General features: G+C 47.3%; 1 protein-coding gene across 3 annotated transcripts in view; it reads right to left on the bottom strand.

The window, feature by feature from the left end:
• Positions 1–20,601: 20,601 nt before the first annotated feature.
• Positions 20,602–21,914, bottom strand: part of Cul2 (cullin 2) — a 61,765-nt gene continuing 60,452 nt past the window's right edge. For all 3 annotated transcript variants that reach the window (XM_089546147.1, XM_089546145.1, XM_089546146.1), the window contains exon 17: positions 20,602–20,872. In XM_089546147.1, the coding sequence (XP_089402273.1) occupies positions 20,741–20,872 (132 nt within the window). In that variant the 3' untranslated portion in view covers positions 20,602–20,740. The remainder of the gene's footprint in view (positions 20,873–21,914) is intronic.

The raw sequence follows: 21,914 nt of genomic DNA, 5'->3' as shown, positions 1-21,914 counted from the left end.
TCCAGCGCTCCGCTGGTGGCAGCTGACTTGCCGACTAGTTGGATAAACCAGGCATGCTGGTCCAGGTTGTCGCTGGTCAGGGCCGCCTCCCACTGCTAGTGTGCTAGTGTGTCGGGTGTGGCACAACTAACTTCCCAAGATGTATGGTGGAGTGTGGGGCTTTATCCGCACCAATGCAGTAATCTGGGTATTCTGTGGTACAAATGTTGTTTAAAATGTGAAGATTAGAAAATGTGTTTGTATTTTCTTCCATTGTATCGCGACCAAGTAAGCTGTTTGTGTGGTGGTGAGAAATGCGTGTATTCTGACCAGCAGGGGTCTGGAGGACCAACGTCAGACCATCCTACGGGTCGTAGGCATCAGCGCAAGACACTGGAGTCCCGAAGAAGGAGCCCGCTCACCTGACTCGTCCAACATTTAAAAAGCCTTTAAAGTTTTATCTCTCTCTCTCTCTCTCTAGCCTAAGGTGTTCTAGCCTGTCACTTTATGGTCTTAGGAGGTGGGTGGGAAGGGATCGGGATCCGCCCGGTTTGTGAGGGCTGGGGCTGCATCATTCGCTAACTCATTTCCGTCAAGGCCTTCGTGTCCAGGTGTCCATGTTATTCTGCGTGAGTTGGAGGAGATTCTACTTAATAGCGTGCACACGCTTCCGTAACGTTTTCTAGCAAGGCAGCCCTTGCAGGCTTGTTAGGAGTCCGTAACTACGTGCGATGACCTGCCCCTTTACTCTTGAGTATTTGATGGTGACGACTATGGCCAGTGATTCCGCTTGCGCATGATCCTTAGCACATATCGAAGCCCTGATAACTGGCATCTTCTGGTTGTTGACTGCAGCTATCGTAAACTTGCCTAGCTCGGAATAGGCCCCGATGTCCACGTATAATACCTTCGGTTCTTTTGAGTTTTTCCGCCAGGGCTTACATTTAGGCTTTTCTTCTAGCCTTCTGCCGCTCGTGGTGCATGTGTCTGGGTATCGAGTTTGCGTGGATCTTCTCTCAAACTGTTCAAGGAATCAGGTCCAATATGTGTAATAAAGCTTGTGCAATGACATTTGACATTGTTTCTCTGCTCCAGGGTTTCAAACCTTCCGCTGTTCCGTGTGATTCGTCCCATGATTTATAGTAAAAGATTTTATTTCCCGGAAAGAGCTTGGTAAGTGGTCGAGAGTACCGTGTGATTCGTCCCATGCTTGATTGTAAAACATTTTATTCGCTGAAAAGAGCTTGGTAAGTGGTCGAGAGTACATAGCCCTCGACGACTTTGTCAGCCCACTCCACCGCCAAAACTTGCGTTCTGAGGTCAGAGCTAGCCAGCATGGTCTCCCACCGCTCGAGAGAAGGAGCGGTAACTAGATCACCCGTAGGTGGCTCTGTTTTACAATCCCACAGTATGTGATCGTAGTTGGCGCGTTGGCTATAGTGTTTACAGTTTGGGTTGTACAGATCCGGATAAATGTGCGCGAGGAGTAGTGGGGTGCGTATCGATCTCGTCTGTAGACGATGCCACGTAACCTCTTGTTCTTTAGTCAGGCTCTTGTCGGGAGGGAGGAAAGTTCTCCTCTCTAGTTTAAAATTATTGGTGAGATCATGATATGTGATCATGGAGTCCTTAATAAAATTCAGGGAGCCAGACTCATCCACTGCCCGGTCGACGAAACCTCGGGCTTTATTGTGGGCTGCCTCGTTCCCCAGATTCCCCGAAAGGGCTGGGACCCATATCAGTTCGGAATAATGTGGTGAGAATTTGGTGGCGTTAAGGATTCTAAGGGAGGTGTTTGTAATTCGCCCTTTTGCGAAATTATTAATAGTCATTTCGGAGTCGCTGAGAATGATGCTCTCTTGGGTATGCGCTAGGGCGAGGGATATATAGCCACCTCTTCTGCTGTTTCAGAGGATTTCGTTTTGATTGCTGCCGAGGCGATGTGATCACCATTCTCGTTCATGGCCACAATTGCAAAGGTATTCGTTTGTTTGTATTCTGCTGCATCTACATAATTTGTTCCAGCGCCCTGTCCGTATTTATTATGTCAGGCTTTGTCTCGTGCTTGTCTTTTACTCTCATGGTGTATAAGGTGCATGTTTTTGGGGAGTGGTTTGATTAGTAGGGTCGTCCTATAGTACTGGGGCAAGTCTACTTTAGCGTCTTTATTCGTAGGTTGAAAGTTAATACCAAGCATGGTAAGAATACTTCTGCCATTTCTGCAATTGACTAATCTCGCGGTTTGAGCCATTAAATGGGCTTCTTTCAATTCATTGTACGTGTTGTGTATTCCTAACCTCATGTCAAAAGCCTTTCGGTTGAGGCATTTAGCGGGAGTCCTAACGTAGCTTTGTAGGCCTGCCGTATCATGCTATTCAATTTGTCCTTTTCTTCTTTCGCAAATTTGAGATAAGGAGTGGCATAGAGTATCCTGCTTAGCGCAAAGGCCTGCACTAGTCGGCATAAATCTCTTTCCCTCACCCCTTGTCTTGGATAAGCTATGCGGCGAATTAATCGCGCCGTCGCTTCTACCGTGCGTTTTAACTTAGTGAGTGTGTCATTATTCTTTTCATTTGTTTGTAAATACAACCTCAGTATTCTGATGGTTAGTGCCTCTTTGACGGATCATTCATTGACATAGACGTTTATCTGCGGGGGGCGGGAGTCGTAGTTCTCCTACCTCTGTTTATGTCGCATTACGAAAAGTTGAGATTTTTGCTCTGAACAAGTGAGGCCGGATTCCCATGCACATGCCTAATGATGTCCACTGCTTCTTGTTCGTCAATGGCACTGGTGGATCAAATCTCCCGCCATGCCACGTGACTCGATACATGCTGGTCAGCTAAATGGCGCTTCCTTTCCCTTGTTTTTTGCGTCCTAGTGATCCCGTTCTTTGGCTTTTGGAAGCGGATGAATGTTGCTGAAGACGATTGCCAAAGCACAGCGCGAGAAGAATGAACTTTATTCGGAAGGGGTTCTCATTGGGGGCAGTGCGGGTTGCCCGGACTTTTTTCTTCTAGTCGAGCGCCTCCACGGATGCAGCAGCGAGCTGGTGCTACAGGACCGCACTGTTAGGCCGCCTCCCACGGCTCCAGTGTGTAACTTTGTGAAGACACTGAAAGGCTACATTGGCAGGTGCACGTGGTGTGGAATAGTGTGCCCCTATATCCCCGCAATGTGGACATCTATATCTTCATACGCAGTGGGATAAATTTTGCTCAGTACGGAAAGGTGCCTGCCTGGATCTGGATGAAAGTTGGTGAAGACAACGATGCCCAAAGCACAGCGCGATGACCAAATGCCACCTGGTCTCGTTTGCATACTCCGCAGATATGTTTCGTCTCTCCTTGATCCCTTCAACATTCATTTCACAGATCTCGATCCAATGTATAACTTCTCTCCTTCAGTCAATATTGCATTTGATGAAATTTTCCCATCGAATGCAAAGCTGCAGTCCTTTCCTCTCCTTCACGGTTTGTTGCAGGACCACCTAAGGTCCTTTCCTTCTGATATTCTCATTGCTACCGATGCCTCGCAGGATCGTGAAAAGATAGGTGTGGGCATTTTTTCACCTACATTGGGATGGTACTTTCCTCTCCGTCTTCCTGACATTCACTCCAATTTATCTGGCCGAATTATTAGCAGTAATTTTAGCCTTACGTAAATTAAACCCTACCGTTTCCCAAGTAATGGTTATGACGGACTCTCTATTTGCTCTACATTATCATCACCCACTGAGTCTCGGGTATTGCGCCTCTTTAAGCAGCTGATCCCGCTCTATCTAACTTCGGTGCGGTTGCTTTGGGTACCGGAGCACATGGGCATTCAATTAAATGAGGTTGCTGATTCCTCAGCAAGGGTCTCTCTCTACGGCCCAATAATTGCTGTCCTGCCAACCTGCGCATATACAGCTCCGGTGAGGTTTCGCACTTACACATTATTTCAGAAATTTTCAGCCTCGGCACTTACTTCATCCCCCGAATATCAGCATCTTCTGCATCCTTGGAGTAGCAAAGACTGGCGCTCGCGCAGACTGGAGTTCTCTTTCACGCGTTTGCGATGCCAGGTTCCTCTGCTAAATTGCTACCTTCACACGTCTGGTCTGGCGTTTTCTCCACTGTGCCCATTTTGTGCCGAACCTTAGACGGTGGATCACTACCCACGAAGCACAAAACGTCTTAAATACGTCTCGGAGCAGCTCCAAATGACTACTAATGTCTTGCGCTGCATACAAACGTCTCATAGATGTCGACAGCAAGAACTTTTGTCTGTGACGTCTCTTAAACATCTGCAGAAAGACGTTTGCTGTGAAACTTCTGTGCAACATCCGTAGTAAGATGTTTTCTAGAATTGTTGCTAACAAGTGGAGCTTAAAAGGCACCTGCCCAGGCTCAGGACATTTTTTAAAAGCAAGCCCACTGCATAGATGAGGCATCGAAGATAACCTCTGCAAAATACTAGAGCCACGTGCATACCAAAAATCTGTTAAAATTCAAATCAAAGCCCGCTCGTTCTTTCCTTCCACAAGCAAAAGTACACGCCCTCTACTCTGGCCCATTTGACGTCATACGGGACACTTTCGCTAAAAGCAACCCATTGGTGCGCCGCTCTGAAGGTTGGGCGTAGCCGGGGCGTCGCGTCGTCTGCGCAACGCTTTCCGCAGTGCCTTCCGTTTTGGAACATGCCTACAAACCTACATGAAGGAAAAAAAATTGTCTGTAGCTTAGCTGAGGTTAAGCCTGGATAAGCGAAAAGCTCTCGCTGCTTTTCAGTCAACTCCCAAGCTACCACTTTTGGATCGGTTTTTCTGCGCCGTCCGACTGTTGCTTCTGCTCCTTCCATGGCGAGTGTCTGTGCCTGTTCTATGTGCAAGCGCTCCTTATATACCCCGCCTTTCAAATGTGCACTGCGCACGGCTGCGGCGAAAGGTCAAACGGTGGCGAGGATGGCCGCCGCCGCCGCTCACGCGTTCTCGCAACGCCTTGCGAAAGAACCTTCTCCGCTTGGGACGGCGGCGGCGACCGCGCGGCAGCGGCGAAGGGTGGCAAGGAGGAGAAGCGGCGACGCTCAGACGACGGCTGCGGCAGCAGCGGCCTCCTGCGCTCCGCGTGACGTCGCTCGGTTTCGCGCATGCGCAGCTGTGGCTAAAATTGATCACGGCGCACGCAAGACCCGGTGTTGACCAGCCTAGTGAAGCTTTTCGCTTCAAAAAAACTGAGGAGGGAGCGTCAGGCGACAGCCTTGAACCATAGTCATAAAAAGTAAAAAATAGTAAAATTGAGAATCGATTCCCCCCCCCCCGCCGTGATCCCGTCACGAGATAGACCTCTGTGTGCGCGCTCCCTTCTCAGTTTTTTTCCCCCATACAAGCCCCCAAAACAAGGTTTTAGTTACTTGTGCGTATGCCATGTCGTGTGTAGTAGAGCCTTTCGCTCGCACACTCGACCGCTCTGCATACACACCGCTTATCCTTCGTGCATCTTGCTTACGCCTTCACTCCGTTAAACGACATGAGCTTAGGAGCGGAGAAAAGACACAAACACACAGAACACATAAGCACACACGGAGAATAGCAAACGGGTGGTTGCCGGATCCGCGCTTCGCCGTGTGTTTCGAACAAAACCAACTCCCGCCCCTCCGGTCGTGAAACGACGGGGAGGCTGAAAAAAATGAAAAGGTGGCTCGCTAACAAGTTTAGGTGGTCGAGCCGATCGCGCCTCTCGATCGTTCAGTGTGCGGAGAAAATACAATGACGCTGTTTCGTCGTTGGATGCTGTTGGGACTGGGGCATCCCACCGTTGTCACCACTGTTGGGACTTGGAGTCCGAGCCAGCAAACGGTCGAGGCGACGGTGAGTCAAATGAACTTTATGTACAGTATGTACAAGGGCTTTTACATGATACAAGGGCCAAGAGCACCACGGGCAGCACAAAGACGAAGGGCGGCCCCGACGCCGAGCGTAGCTCCGGCGTGATGGCTCTTCTGCTGCCCGTCTGCTGCTCGGGTTCAGCGCGGCTCCGTTTTTATAGCCGCTGGTAACGGTTACGGCAGCCAGCCGTTCAAATCCTCCAATCACTGGCCACCGTTCAAATTAGACCAATGGTCGAGAGCCGGCCAGCGTCGGAGGAGTTCGCACCGACGGAGAGGAGGGGAGGAGGAAGGGTCCGTGTCGGCGCCGCGCTGGCGGGATGAGTCACGCTGCACGCCGCGACATGTCCGAGAGAGTCTGGGCCTGCTTTGAGCGACGGCGGGCGCGCAGCGCTTGTTTCCAAAGAGGCCAGCCAGCGAAATGTGGGCTCCGGCACTACAATGCGCACGCAGCCACTGGAGCCGAACGACGATCCGGCACAGATTTCCAGGAGACTGAGTTTAGTCGTGTCTGGCTCCAACGCATCGGCCTTCCTGACACAACGCTAAAGAATATGGTGGTTTGCGGAAGACATTTCGCTCAAAACGACTACGTCCACGACCCAAGCAACTGGGGAGAGGAAGGACAAATGAAAAAAACACGACGAAACCCCGCGAGGAGACCCAAAGAGCAAAATAGAGGGCTTTAGGAGACCCGCCGCTGCCGCCCCCCCCCCCCCCCCCTCAAATAGACCAGGTAGCAAAAACCAAGAAAAGAATTCTTTTCAAGGCGGGGCCATGACGGACATGTGACGCACTCCACCAGACAACACACCTACCGCTAGCATCGGAGGAGGAAGGGTGCTTTTTTCTTGCGGAGCCTACTCGACGAGGCGCGAGAGAGAAAAATCTCGAGGAGGGAACGGAAGGAGAGGAGCATGGCGAAGTTGTTGATTGCGAAGGTTGTAACTACGCTTTCGACCAGAGGGTAGACAGTTGCCCTTTAAGACCACGTCAAGGAGAAGCGCCTTGCAATCAGCAGAGGGTTGCCGTCGTGGATTAGACATGTAAATCACGGCACATAAATTAGACGTCTCTGCGTTACTCCGGTGTTCCTGCTTGACGCTTCCAAGAGCAGGCGCGCCGGTGCAAATACAGCTCTTTGTACTCAAGCACTGAAAGCACGTTTTCTCTTATGGAGCCCGAATCACGTTCCACATCGAGTGCAGCTAACCTGCCACTCGTAAGGCTGGATTTAGGCGACATATAATGGCCCTGAAAGCCGGTGGTAGTTACGCGAGTGAAAAAAAAATTGGCTGTGGCTTAAGCTGAGGTTAAGCCTGGATAAGCGAAAAGCTCTCGCTGCTTTTCAGCCAACTCCCAAGCTACCACTTCTGGATCGGTGTTTCTGCGCCGTCCGACTGTTGCTTCTTCTTCTCCTTCCATGGCGAGTGTCTGCGCCTGTTCTATGGGCAAGCGCGCCTGATTACACCGCCTTTCAAATGTGCACTGCGCACGGCTGCGGCGAAAGGTCCAACGGTGGCGAGGATGGCCGCCTCTTCAATGGCCGCCGCTGAAGCTCAGGCGTTCTCGCAACGCCTTGCGAAAGAACCTTCTCCTCTCGGGACGGCGGCGGCGACCGCGCGGCAGCGGCGAAGGGTAAAACGGTGGCAAGGAAGAGAAGCAGCGACGTTCAGACGACGGAGTCAGCGCCCGGCGGCGACGACGGCTGCGGCAACAGCGGCCTCCTGCGCTCCGCGTGACGTCGCTCTGTTTCGCGCATGCGCAGCTGTGGCTAAAATTGATCACGGCGCACGCCAGACTCGGTGTTGAGCAGCCTAGTGAAGCTCAAAAATTTCCTACATGCTGCGAACGCCCTCCGTTACGCCACGGCTAGCCGGCGGCAGCACACGCGGCAGCACGCGGCTTGACAAGCGCTGCGTACGCTGCCATCGCCGCCTTCGCTCGGCTTACCGCCGCCTTCGCCACCTTCGCCGAGCCCGCTCGCGCGCAATCTTTCTTGCGTCACGCCGCAGCATATTGCTGCTTGGTATCGCTCCGCACGGTGGCGATGCAGTCTACAGTTTGCCAACGTGGTTTTAGCCGTTTCAAGCGCAAATATTCTTTATGCAAGCTGTAAGTCCGTAGTTTAACATGAAAGTATCAGATGCAGTTTGTTTTTTGACTCCATGATGATTTGGTTATTTTTAAGTTTAGGAATTTAGTACTTCATTTGTCCATATGGCGTTGCAGTCGCTAGCGGTTTCTTGCTACGCGCGCGAAGTGCTGCGAACATGGCTGCGAAGCTGCGAACGTTTCCCTGCCCTCTTTGTTCCCCGGTGGTTGCGACTTCACGCCGCTGCTGTTTGCAGTTTGTCCTTTTTCCGGGGTATCGTTTACTGCTAGCGTTGCACTGAGATATGAACCTCGTTTTCTGCAAAAGTAAGTAACCTTCCATTTCTCTTGTGGAGTGAAGGTGTCAGCCTTGCTGTAGCTAAGCCACTAATGCGCCTGATTGAACGGTCGGTTTGTGTGTCTCTCTTTTGGTCTACAAATCACACTATAGTATCATCCAGTGTTTTACATACCAAAGTGTAGCGTTGAATGTATTAAAACAGGGCGTTTGGATGGGTTTGAGCTTCAAACGAGCCAGCTTTGTTTAAACGTAGGTTGGAAAGGCGCGAATTTTTTCCCATTGACTAAAGATTGTAATCCAATTGATTACATTCTGGCAGGATTTTATTCTTGCCAAGGACTCTCTCTGGCCCCCTGAGTGCTCCAATTCTCTTTGCAATGATTGCCATAAGTGAAACTCGCGTGACAAAGGTTTTGATTATCTTAACTGCGGAAAGGGATCTGCAGTATTATAATTATCATGAAGTAAACATGAAGCCCGTCGTGCTGGCTGTGTGGCATTGTCGTTCGGCTGCTGACCAAGGTCGCACGTTATTCGATGCCGGCCGCGGCGGCCGTGATAGAGTCGAAATACAGAAACGTATGTGTGCTGTGGGGAGTCGGCATATCTTAAAGAACCCCTAGTGGGCCATATTAACCCGGAGACCTCCACTACGGCGTTCTTCAAAGTCAGTTTGTCACTTCGGGGCAGTAAACCTTACAATTTGCAGGTGATCATGAAGAGGAAGTTGCTTTCATGAAATACAATGACTGCACCACTGAAGCAATATATCACAGGTGAAAAGGGTGCTGAAGGTCGCAAAACCACGGCTGGTGATGGAAGAAACCGCACAGTGTATTTGGGGCCAAGCTGGCCTTGCAAAAAAGCAGGGCACAGGAGAGTTGCCAGAGCCGGCATTGACCCCAGAGAAAGTCGAAGTTGTTAAAGGTGAGCCTACTGAATATACGTAATCAAGTGTGTGATATTTTTCTATTTTATTGCAGCAACTTTGTCCCACTGGGGAAAGTTGCACCAGACGGACATTGCCCCAGCAGTACAAAGCCTGACTGCGATATTGACGGAAAAAATTGAGGACGCAATAAAAGCTAAGAGGTGCCTTGAAGGTGCAAAATTTTAAATGCACTATGCAGGAAATAAATGTAAACTATGTGCTTTCATCACGTAACATTTGCTACTGTGCTTTCATCACATAACATTCAGGGACAGGCTTTGTGAACATGCAGGCAGCGTAGTCCATTAAATGCCGGGCACATCAGGCATGCAATTTTCAAGTGCAACATTGCTCTCTGGCTTTGCTGAAGTACATGGCCTGTATGTACAAGACGTGCTTCCTGGAGAACCACAAGTGACTGGTTTGAACAACAAGTTTCCAGTTGAACTGGGGCCAGTTGCCAACTGGTTTAAGCTACAAGTTTCCAGTTGCATTGGGATCAGTAGCAAACTGGTTTAAGGAACAAGTTACCAGTTCAACTGGGACCAGTTGCAACTGGACCAACTGAAGTGGAAGATGGTTCCTTAAACCACTTTGACTGGTCCAGATGGTCCCAGTTGAAAATTTTCACCTGGGATAGTTCCTGACTTGCTTTGTTGCGGGTCGTGATGAAACTATGGGAGAATACTTTGTAGAAAAACTGTGATTGCCTGATTTTAGTTCATTTGTGCAGAGCTGCCGTGAGCTATTTCTTCTGCTGTGTGGGCTTATGCCTAGTTGCTGCAAGCTTTGTGATTTTTTTTGAGGTGTGCGGTTGGTTATTCACCTGTAGGATAAAAAGAACTGAGAGAATCCTGACAATCCAGGTGTGTTACTGCATTGACTTGTCAAGCTTTTGTTTCATTACAATTGAGAGCCCCGGCACTGAGGTAGAATACTCAGTGGTGTTCCTCTGTCCCATTATACCATAAAACGTCACATATGGACATCAGTGAGATATTTACACTGGACATCAGACACCTCCACTAGAGATCCATTTCAGTACCATTTACCAAAAATCTACGTACCTACAACACCAAAATTGGAATCCAGACCGAAGTATAGTATGTTGTGCAGACATCCAGCTCGACATTTACCAGATATTTGTGGACGGTGTAAGTACGCCCAGTACGTCCATATAAAGAGAATATGACTATGCATAGACCAATGTATAGTCATATTCTCTTTATATGGACGTCTAGACTACATAGACTGGGCGTACTTACACCGTTGACAAATATCTGGTAAATGTCGAGCTGGATGTCTGCACAACGTACTGTACCTTGGTCTGGATTCCAATTTTGGTGTTGTAGGTACGTAGATTTTTGGTAAATGGTACTGAAATGCATGTCTGGTGGAGGTGTCTGATGTCCATCTCGCTGATGTCCATGCGACGTTTTATGGTTTACTGGGTTGGTTGCATGTTTTGGAACGAGAGAGTAGTCTGAACTGAAGTATTCATATTACAATGAAGTTCACACAGGCAGATAAAACTGTGTGTCAGCATACAGGATGTAACCATGCAAAAGCATTCGGCTCAAAATTTGCAGCATCTTTTCCAGATCACAAATGTGTAGTGCTTTGGTGCAAGATGTCAAGTCACACAGGACTCAGTGATGTTGTGTTTACCTCCACAGGAGACAACCAGATGTCCTTGCAGTATGCATTTTCTATTGCCCACAATACCATTTAGGGCACACTCTTTGAAGTGTGCAAAGCCCTGTACCACGTTCTGGCTCCAGAGGTTGTGAAGCTGAATAATATCACATTACTTTTACATTATGGCTGTGATGTATAGCCACTTCACAACGGGGAGATGAGTTCATCATGGCAGTGTAAGGAGTTTAAATGGCCCTGTGTGTTGGGATATGGCCGTACATGCCTCTATGGTGCAAGCTTTGCTTAATAAAACAGAGTGCTTGAAATTCTGTACCCTATCTGTGTGCTGTCAGTGTTGTTTCATAATCAGAACATCATTATACAGGCATTCACATGCCTAAATTTTTACACGACAAACTACCATATTGGCAGGTGATCTTAAATTGCGTAAACTAATATGCATTGAAGTGGTGTGTGTACAGTGCGGTAGGTCCATGGAATCTTCATTTGACAACTGCCAATGTACATGTTTTTTTTATCATTTTTTCACTGATATGGCCAATATATTTTTGTGCAGACTCCAGAAACAAGAAGAGTGGCTCATGAATTCCAAGACTTGTGGCAGTTCCCCAATTGCATTGGTGCCTTAGATGGCAAACGTATTGTCATACGACAGCCACCTAGAAGTAGAGCACAGTTCCGCAACTAAAAGGGCTTATTCGGTGTTGTGCTGATGGCCCTTGTAGATGTGGGGAAAAATAGACGGTTAAATGATAGTGGGGTGTGGTTACCCATGAAGCTGCACAAGAAAATTGAGCACGACGTGGAGTTCCTGCCACCACCCGCACTCTTACCACACTCGTCCACATCAGCATCGTATGTGATTGTGGGGGACGAAGGCTTTTATCTGAAGCCATATTGTGACGAAGACGACGAAGCTGGCAGTGGCGCGGGACGGAGCGCTCGCGCTAGGCCAGCGGCCATTAAATAATCTCTTGTTCATGGTTCATCACGCCTCATTCTTCGGCTGGCCGCCACGTTACATTTGGTGGCGGTGTTGGGTGCACAATATTTAATGATCCTTATCCTGTTGCACAGCTGCAGCTTGAGAAGCAAATTTTCAACTACAGGTAGGAACCATTTTGCACACTACTAAAGATCAGTTGTCATTTCTTGCATGCATTTTTGTTCTTGTTCTCCAGTGTATGTTGAATGAAGAATTGAAGTGCAGCATGGTGATGCAAAGGTAGGGAGGCTAACAACTTTATTTGCTGGCTGTGCTGTTAAGAGGAAATCGCAGAAAGAACACCAAGAACTAGGTGCATGCAGGGCGTTGCCAATTTTCTGCTTTATTTGATCATATGTATTTAAACTGTATTTTACAATTATTAAATGTTGGGAAGTTGGGAGCTAAGCCCAGCTTTGCAGCCAAATCTTTTCCTACCATTTTTATTTTGCTTCAGCAAAAAGTACACACACATCACTCCCACAAGCCGGGATCACAAACAAATATGATGTTATTGCTTTCTTCATCACAGGTTGTCCAGGGCTCGGTGCACGTCAGAGAATGCTTTTGGCGTGCTTGCCAACTCATGGCAAATGTACAGGGCGCCGTTACGGCACAGTCCTAAACGATCAAGGTGCCTTGTGCTTGCTACTGTTGTCCTGCACAATTACCTAAGGCTGAGGAGCGGAACACGACATCTGTACATGTCTCCTGAGAGTTTAGATGTTGAGGACATCCTGACTAGTAACGTGTTTTTTTGTTTTACTATTGCAAATGTTATGCTCAAGAGAAGTGGTATACATGTTAAGAGTGCTAAATTATGCATACTCATTGCACCTGTACAGTAAAGTGCAGCAAAAATGAAACAACAAAATAAGCAACTTATGTAAAATATAGCTATGGCACAAATAGCACAAAACATTAGAACCACTTTTTTTTTCTCATTACCTGCCCTTGTCAGCTATCTGTACAACATTAGGGAAGCGTTTATTTTTTCACAATATCCAGACTGCCTATATGAAGCTAAGGCAGGCAACTGAAATGTCATGACATGTGGCGTTATACTTATATTCAAAAGTGATAGCAGTGATGCAACGAGCGATAAAGGCTGTTGCACCTCACATATATATAGTGTGCCATCAGCAGGCAGGGAAAATATTCAAGCTTAGAGATAGGTCAGAGACGCCTTTGACTTGCAGTGGATGCAACAGGCATGACGACGTAAAGCCACATGGCTATTAGCATATTACAATCACACAAGCTCTTCAAGCATGAACTCCTGTATGAAAGCAACGAAAACTGAGTTTGCATACTGGTTTTCACACTCAGTTTCAGTCATTTCCATTGTTGGATTTGTGAACTCATGAATTTCGTATGATATATTTCACATTCAGCATATTTCCAACTGCATGCTGTTTCAGAAAGCTGCAAACCATGAAAAAATTTAAGCTCATTATTTAGGGTACACTCAGAGCTGAAGTAATAGGCAGTAAGTAAATGACTGGTGTTTAGTGACTTGCTTTAGAAGGGTGAACAAAATAATTGGATTTACAAGAACATGTTAATTAGGAGAGCAACAATAAGAGCCTATACCTTTAGTACAGTCACTGCTGATGCAAAAAGCCGTAATCATGCTTTTATTTTGACTTTAATTATGACTGTACATGTAGAAGTGGGACCAAGAAAGTAGGGAAAGATATGAAATGCAGTAGTGTTTGGCCTAAGGCCACCATGTGATGGACGTACCTTTGTTGGGTGCATGAGAGCTTTAGTTGTTTGCTCACCAGTAAATAAAAACACGTGCAGCTTTGCAGCAAGATGACACATGAAAATTGTGCCTTGGCCTGGGTTCGAAGCCCACTGGCGTTTTTTTTTTTTCAAATGGTTGCTCAATGGAGGCCTCACAGCCACCGCAGAAAAATCCGAGAATCTGGATAGTAATGCTTCGGCATTAAAAAATGCATGCTTCTGCTTCCGAGTAGATGGTGGCAATCATGGAGACCTGATATGTGGTTAAGCAGGTTGTGTAGGTGTTATTAATCTGAAAGAAACTAAACTTAACATGCGCTATTAAGCTCGAGTCACAAGCTCCGTCAAAACCCATCTCCATAGTATTTGGCTCGGGTGACATTTCAGGTATCGGTGGGTATTGCAACCCCGTTGTACACAAAATAATTTAATTTCCCAGTGAATAACAGGTTTCAATACTCCTTGCAGGACTCATTCGAAGGGGAACGTGGCGGGAAACTGACAGCAGAGCAAGTGCCATGCAGCCGCTTAAGAAGGCAGGCAGCAATTATAGCAAAGCTGCTGAGAAAGTGAGGGAAGATTTGAAAGATTACTTCAACAAAGGGACAAGTCAGCTAGCAGTGGACAGCAGTGGCCAAGTATGTTCGCCCAACTTTATTAGAGATCAATGACATTAACATCCGTAGCAGTCCCATGAAAGGATACGCTGTAGTTGATTAGTGACTGATATATAGCCTTCATTGATTACAAGAAAGCATTTGACTCAGTGGAAACCTCAGCTGTCATGCTGGCATTGCGGAGTCAGGGTGTGGAAGAGTGTTATGTGAAAATATTGGAAGATATCTATAACGATTGCACAGCTACTATAGTTCTCCATAAAGTCAGCAATAAAATTCCAATACGGAAAGGTGTCAGGCAGGGAGACACGATCTCGCCAATGCTCTTCACTGCCTGCTTACAGGAGGTATTCCGTTGGGGATAAGAGTTAATGGAGAATACCTGAGTAATTTGCGATTCGCTGATGACATTGCCTTGCTAAGCAACTCAGGACAAGAACTGCAAAGCATGATGAATCAGCTAGACAGGCAGAGTAGAACGGTGGGGCTAAGAATTAACATGCAGAAAACCAAAGTAATGTTCAATAGCCTTGCAAGGGAGCAGCAGTTCGCAATTGGTAGCGAGGGGCTGGAAGTAGTAAGAGAATATGTCTACTTAGGGCAGGCAGTGACCGCAGATCCGGATCATGAGAGGGAAATAACTAGAAGAATAAGAATGGGGTGGAGCGCATATGGCAGGTTCTCTCAGATCATGAATGGCAGTTTGCCAATATCCCTCAAGAGAAAAGTATACAACCGCTGTGTCTTACCGGTACTCACCTATGGGGCAGAAACGTGGAGGCTAACAAAGAGGGTTCCGCTTAAGTTAAGGACAACACAGCGAGCTATGGAAAGAAAAATGATAGGTGTAACGTTAAGAGATCGGAAGAGGGCGGAGTGGGTGAGGGAACAAACGCGGGTTAATGATATCCTAGTTGAAATCAAGAGGGAGAAATGGGCTTGGGCAGGGTATGTAATGCGAAGGGTGGATTCCAAGAGATGGCAAACGTAGCAGGGGACGGCAGACAGTTAGGTGGGCGGATGAGATTAAAAAGTTTGCGGGGATACAGTGGCCGCAACTGGCAAAGGACAGGGCTAATTGGAGAGACATGGGAGAGGCCTTTGCCCTGCAGTGGGTGTAGTCAGGCTGATGATGATGATGATGTTTGTAACATTGCCAGCTGCCATTGAGGCCCCGCTGGTATTTGACGCAAAGTATGGCCCAAGAGTGTGCCAAAGGCATCACAGTCATCATTTGTGGCCAGCCTCTGGCTTCTCTCCAAGACATCTACAGCAGATCCACTTAGCAGGCATTTCTAAGCAGGCAATGCTTTTGGATATCTACATTTGCTGCACCATCTCTTTCTGGGATAGCTCCACCTGTGTCTGCACAGCTTCCTGGTGTCACTCCCTCATCCGTACCCCAGAGGTGTTCCTGTGAGCTCAGCTCTGACTGGCTGTCCACGTGCTGAAATAAAAGCCAAGTTTGAGAACTGTCTTTCCTTCATTTTTTGTGCAGACTTGGCACAGTATGTGTCTCACTTATCTTGGTGGACTCCTGAACCGCGCAGTAAGGGAAGGGAGGAAGGTGAGAGTGAAACCTCCCGAATAATTTCGACCTCCTGGGGATCTATATCGCACAGCATATCACAGGGGATCTATATGACTAGCCCGTCTGGCAACGACGAGGTTGGCCGCCTCGTCGGCCAATAGTAAGTCAGTTAAGTCGATGTCGCTGTCACGTCGCGTCTGCGTAGTGTGGATGAGCCTTTACCGTTTTAATGTTAGCCAGACCAGTAAACCTACCTCCTCCGTGGCTTCTAACATTAATTTCCTGGTCGTTTTTTTTTTTTTTTGTGAGTGTATGCACTGGATTCAATAAAGAGTAACGTAGTGACTGAAAAGTATACTCCCTTTTCATACTTAGCACACGCATTTATGACTCATTACTACAGCCATACATCCCTTGTAATGTGGGCTCATAGTTCTGGTCATTCGAAATCAGCTTAGAGTTCTCTTTTGAGCGGGTTTTATCAGAAAAATGAACTCTAACATTTCTAAAGCACTAGAAGGTGTAAAGGTAGCACTAAAATCAGTCTTCAAATGCGCAAAATAATCCTGGCACCCATTTCGGAACAAAAAAGGAACGTCTAAAAAATTCATGAAAAGTTCTACCTAAGAAGTTTTCTAGAAATATACTAGTGTAGCGTTAGCAAAGCTAATAGAAGGTTAGTAAACGTCTAAATCTAAAAAACTGCTTAGATGAAACTTACTTTAGATGTCAAGCTTTTTTTTCCAAGACTTTTTTTGTTAGACGTCTATTAGCTCTGTGTTTCGTGGGTACCTGCTGTTCTGCCGCCGCTTATTCTCTTCTTTAAAGGGGCCCAGAAACACAATCTTATTTGACTGTTTTGCCTGTTGATCGCATACCGTGAGTTACAATGGTGCTATTAGCGTCGGTAGTACCGCGTATATTCCGTTTTTTAATATTTTAATATCTTCCCAAAAACAAATTCATGGCTCTGATGGTGTCCCCATACAGTGGCGGGTTTTTAGCAGCGGATATGACATCACCTGGCACGAGCTTGATGATTGGACAAACAGTAAATATACTGCAAATTGTGTGAATAAATACACATTTTGTCACCTGCCTGCGTTGCATTTTAGATCAACAAAAACAACTTGTTTGTCTTAGATAAAAGCCCTGCAAAGCAAGTAAAATAAAAATACACCACCAGGGGCTCTGGCATGGAAACGACGCTGCCAGTCTCAGCAAGAACGAGTTACAAAGAGCAGGCAACCATGCATGAAGTGCAAACTTCCGCTATGCCACCATACTTCCGCGACGTGCTCTGGCAGGCTGTTTTGATTGGTTGCGCCAGGGCCGTCATTGGGAGAGCGAAATAGGAGTGGGAAGCCCCGCCAAAATCGAGTTGAGAGCAGTGTTTTGTTTGCTTGTATTTTGAAATTTCTTTATTGAATAACTCCCGTTCCTGCGCATCGATTCCTGTAATTCTTTTTTGTCAGCATCTGTGTGACATAAAGAGTCCACCTGAAGTATAGCCGGTATCCCCTCGAGTGTTTCGCAGCCCCTTTAAGGAGGCGCCTATTAGAAATTCCATTTCATCAGCTGGGTCTGCCTGTGTCCAACTGCGGTTGTTCTTTCCTTTGGCGGTTCTTCGCTTGGACGAAACAACAGGAGTGCACGCTGTGCTGTACAAAATTTTCTTCTAGAAACAAAGCGACTCCCATGCATGCTAATTTTTGTTTTCTAAAATTTAATATTTTTTCTCTCTTACTCAGTGCAAAGTTGAACCATTACATGCGTTGCATTCGAATTTGCACATAAAGCTATCGTCCCGTCTTCGATCTCCCAGCTAACAGGTCCCCTGTCATTGAGTTGTCCAATCTCAACCTATACCCTATTACTACTCCTTTTCCTCCTCTATAAGCGCTCTTCTTTCCAGCAGTTCACCGCTTGTGTCTTGGCCACTCCCTCGTGTGCCATTTTATTTGAGGCCAACCAACCAGTAGGTGTCATCGCTTCAGAGTCAACGACAACAAGACACGCTGGGCAAAAAGGAGAGACAGCCAGCGGAGCTAATCTGTTTGCACCACTGCAGGTTCAAATCCAGCTCGAGGTCATAAGGAGGCAAATACTTTTTCTCCTTAATTTTTTGGAGGCACGATCACCGACAGACAGCTGCCGCCATGTTTTCATTCGCATAAGCATTGTAATGCAAACGCATATAAAAAATAGGCTGTGGTTTAGCTCTGGTTAAACCTGGTGGGTAGCCTTCGACCATTGCGGATTCACTGTCGGAGGCTACACGAGCTCGTCTAGCCGCGTCGTCGCTTATCGAGACGTTTGACACGCTCTTCTCGGTCTCTTCGGCACGCTGTCTCCTCCTTGTTTCGCTCCGACTCCGAAGTCTGGCTTCTTTCAGCCAAGCCGACTCATCGCTCTCCATAAGGGCTCGCCTCTCGCTACGCCGAACCGTACGTATATACACACTGTGACAACCCCCTCTCCCTCTACTACGCATGCGCACAACTGGCGAGGCGAGCGGCGTCTCCTCCACGACGAGCGCAATGGCGCCTGAGTGACGTTATGCCAGATGGTGCACTGAGTGGAAACGCCCGCCAGCTGTGGCGGTTGCTAGGCAAAGGCTCAAGGCTGATGCGACCATGGCCAAGGTGCAACCATGGCGAAAGTGTGGTCATGCTGAAGAGGCGAAGCAGCTGGCGTAGTGTAGCTCTCGCTACAAAACGAGGACTGGACACGAGGCCCTCCGACGCAACAATGGTGCACACTCGGCCGCTTGAGGATGGCAGCAAGGGCACTGCGAGAGTTGCCTTCAAATGAAAACAAGGGGCTAATCACATATGATGAAATATTACAATATTACAAAAGGCGCCCGTGTACCGTGCGATGTCAGTGCACATTAACAAACCCTAAGTGGTCGAAACTATATTCCGAAGTCCTCCACTAGGACAGCTGCTGCTCTTCGTTCTTTCACTTGCCTGCTACCTTACCTTACTGCGTGGTTCAGGTGTCCACCGAGAAGTGAGACAGTTACTGTGCCATTTCTCTCCTCAAAACCAAAGGCGCTCACTAGCTGTGCACATTAAAGAACCCCCAATGGCCAAAATTTATCCAGAAGCCTCCACAATGACCCCTTTCTCTCACGTTTCTTTTAGTCCATCCTTCATCCCTTCTCCCAAGGCACGGTTCAGGTGTCCACGAATTAGTACCATTGTTTAGGGAAATACCAAAGGTGAAGTAAATTTGTAATAAGGGAGCAATTACTCACTAGCGTCCACACAAGCACAGCCATACGGATGCAAAGGAAAACTATACAGCTTTCACAGAAACTTTGTTAGAGAAGTCTCTCTGCCAGCTGAGCTCACTGGGACAGCTAGCATAAGGCAGGGCGAGAGCGAACAGATCAACTCGAAACGGGAACAGGTGTTTGTCCAATGTTTAGGAGAATTCCCCAAAAGGAGTAATTACTCATTAGTATTCATCCAAGTGCAGCCATACAGCTACAAAGGAAAGCTTTGATAAAGCTTCCACAGAAACTTTGTCGGTCAGGCAGTAGCCCCTCGTTTGAAGGACAAATTTTTCTTCAACTGCTAAATTTCCTCTAGAACCGTATGGCTGCGTTTGGGTGGAATCTAATAAATAACTGCCCCTTGTCCACTCTTGTGACTGAGCCCGCATTCCACTGGCCTCTGGAAACCAGCGCTGTGCACCCGCCATTGTGCAAAGCAAGCCCCGACTCTCGGACATGTCGCGGCTTGCAACACGAAACATCTTGGCTCGCCGGCGCAGACCCTTCCTCCTCCTCCTCTCTAGAATCAGCTCGAGACTCATACGGCGTTTCGCCGGCAGTCCTTTCCAGGCTACAAACACTCAACGGCCAAGCTCTTGTCAACCATTCGTCCAAATCAAACAGCCTGTGGCGTGACGTGCTAAACTGGAGCAGCAGACGGGTAGCAGACGCGCCATCACGCCAGAGAGACGATCTCCCGGGCATCGCCGTACTACTTTGTGCTAGCCCGTTGTGCTCTCGGCCCTTGTACCTTTATGTAAAAGCCCTTGTAGATACTGTACATAAATGTCTGTTGACTCACCTTTGCCTGGACCGTTTGTTTGCTCAGTGCTGCGTAACAGTGACAGCAGGCTGAGATGCTCCAGTCCCAACAGTGGTGGCAGCGGTGGGATGCTCATTCTCAGAACCAATTTTTTTCTCCAAAGAAACTTGAGCCATAAATACCACCATAAAACAACAGCCAGATTGTTCCACAGCAGTTCGCTAACTGCACTTGACATATCTGAGGCTGCTACGCAGCAAAGATACCCAAAACGGTACGCTAAATACAAGAACACAGACACACACAGCCAAAATGAGCACAGGCTCTAACAACTGGACTTCACTAGAAGAAAATAAAATCAATGCGATTAAGGTGAAGAAAACATGGTTACATGGAAGGGTCCATCACCACACAGGTGCACAGACGCCTCACATGATGTCTCTCCAGACCATTTCGATTTGTTTGGCACTGACGCATGCGCCATGACATCCAGGTAACAGGAGTAATGTCTTTTTTGTTGCCTTTTAAGAATCATGGTCCTGGTCAATTTCGCATAACATGTGGTTTTGTACTACGTACACCAGAAAAGCCAAATCCTGATCTGGCGGGAGAGTGCATGGCAGCTCTGGCCACTGGGATCAGGCTGCAATCCAAACCTCGTTATTCAATTCCACCAACACTGATTTTTTTTATTTTTTCATCCAATGCAGAACTATGCGGCACTGGGACTCGAACCGCGATCGTCTGGCATGCGAGTCCGATGCTCTGTACTTCTATGCCATGGCTGCAGCAATGGCGCAGCACTGAAGCCCACCAGCACATAAGAAAACATGACTCTGAGACGGCATCCGCAGAGCCCTATGCCCAGACCTCTTCTCCAGTGCAAGGCCCCGGGTGGCTGAGAACGCATTTATTAAGCGAGGGCAACGTGGCTTCTGTACAGGTTGTGTCCGAGGAGAAAGTGTCTGCAACACTGTCCGTCAGGCGACATAGCAGTACTCGTCCGTCGAGTTTGGTGTCCGCTCAAGGTACTGCTTGTCAATCAGGGCCTCAATGCACTTCTTGATCATGGCAATGCTGGGCACGAACCGGTTTTTAGCTTGACTGATTACCTGCACCAGGACAGGGCGAACAGCAACAGTTAAACAAATCCAGGCAGTCCGATTTAGTCAGAGCCTTTACAGCAAGCCCAAATCTTTCTATAGAAGCTTTCCTCTTTTAGAAATCTTTCTTAGACAAGTTAATAGAGTAACACAAACTACTGCCGAAAGGTGGATCGATGCATTCCACAGGCTGCTTTATTCTAACTCTAAGAGCCATAATTATGTACTACATATTGCACATGCTGCACGCTCAGCTGCTGAATTCAGAAAGCACAGTCTTAGTTACTGCACCCTTAGATACAATTTTGCTGTCAACATTGTGGTCATGGAACACAAAGAGAATCCTGAAGTGAGCTCAGAACATTTGCAGCAACATTTTCCACAGTTCAGCCTCGTAGTAATGTTCGTCAGCACTGAAGTGTAATATAGGTTTTTGCAGGTTTTTTTTTTGGAGATGCAAATGTCACATTTCATTGCGAATCGAATGCAACAAATAACGTTAAATCGATCCCTGTGATCCCTGTGCTAACGTTTCCGACAGTATACATGCAGTCAAGTAACAGTCACTGCCATCCTGTTCTCCTCTAAAAAGCAGGTGACCACTGCCCAGTATTTTGCCCAAATTGCCGAAATAAATTTGCTGTGATGGAACAGTTTTTGGAAGTTTTGTTGGAATCATGATAAAATTGGAATGCTTTTTCAGGTCCCTTGTAGTGCAGATTAACTGCAGGCTGTTTTTGATTAATAATACAGTAAGCTTAGATTAAATCTTAAATGCTATCACACAGAATAGAGTTTGACACCGGTGCCTGCTGCAGCTTACACCTCAACCAATCATGAGACACAGTGTCATTTATTAACGACTTATGTTAGATTCCAGTGTTCACTTTTTCTAATCCTTTCGTACAGAGCCACATCAGTGCAGAGCACAGTTAAATACTACAGGCACATGCATACAGCACTACCACAAGGTGGCAATTAATCTCAGCAGCAGAATGGCTAAGCTCAATGCCGTGACCAACATGGGATCATGTCAACAGAACTACACAGC

This window comes from Amblyomma mixtum, chromosome 5, assembly GCF_055824585.1.
Source record: "Amblyomma mixtum isolate Tamu chromosome 5, ASM5582458v1, whole genome shotgun sequence".
Classification (NCBI taxonomy): domain Eukaryota; kingdom Metazoa; phylum Arthropoda; class Arachnida; order Ixodida; family Ixodidae; genus Amblyomma; species Amblyomma mixtum.
Note: the sequence above shows the minus strand (reverse complement) of the source record. Positions and strands in the feature narration are given on the sequence as shown.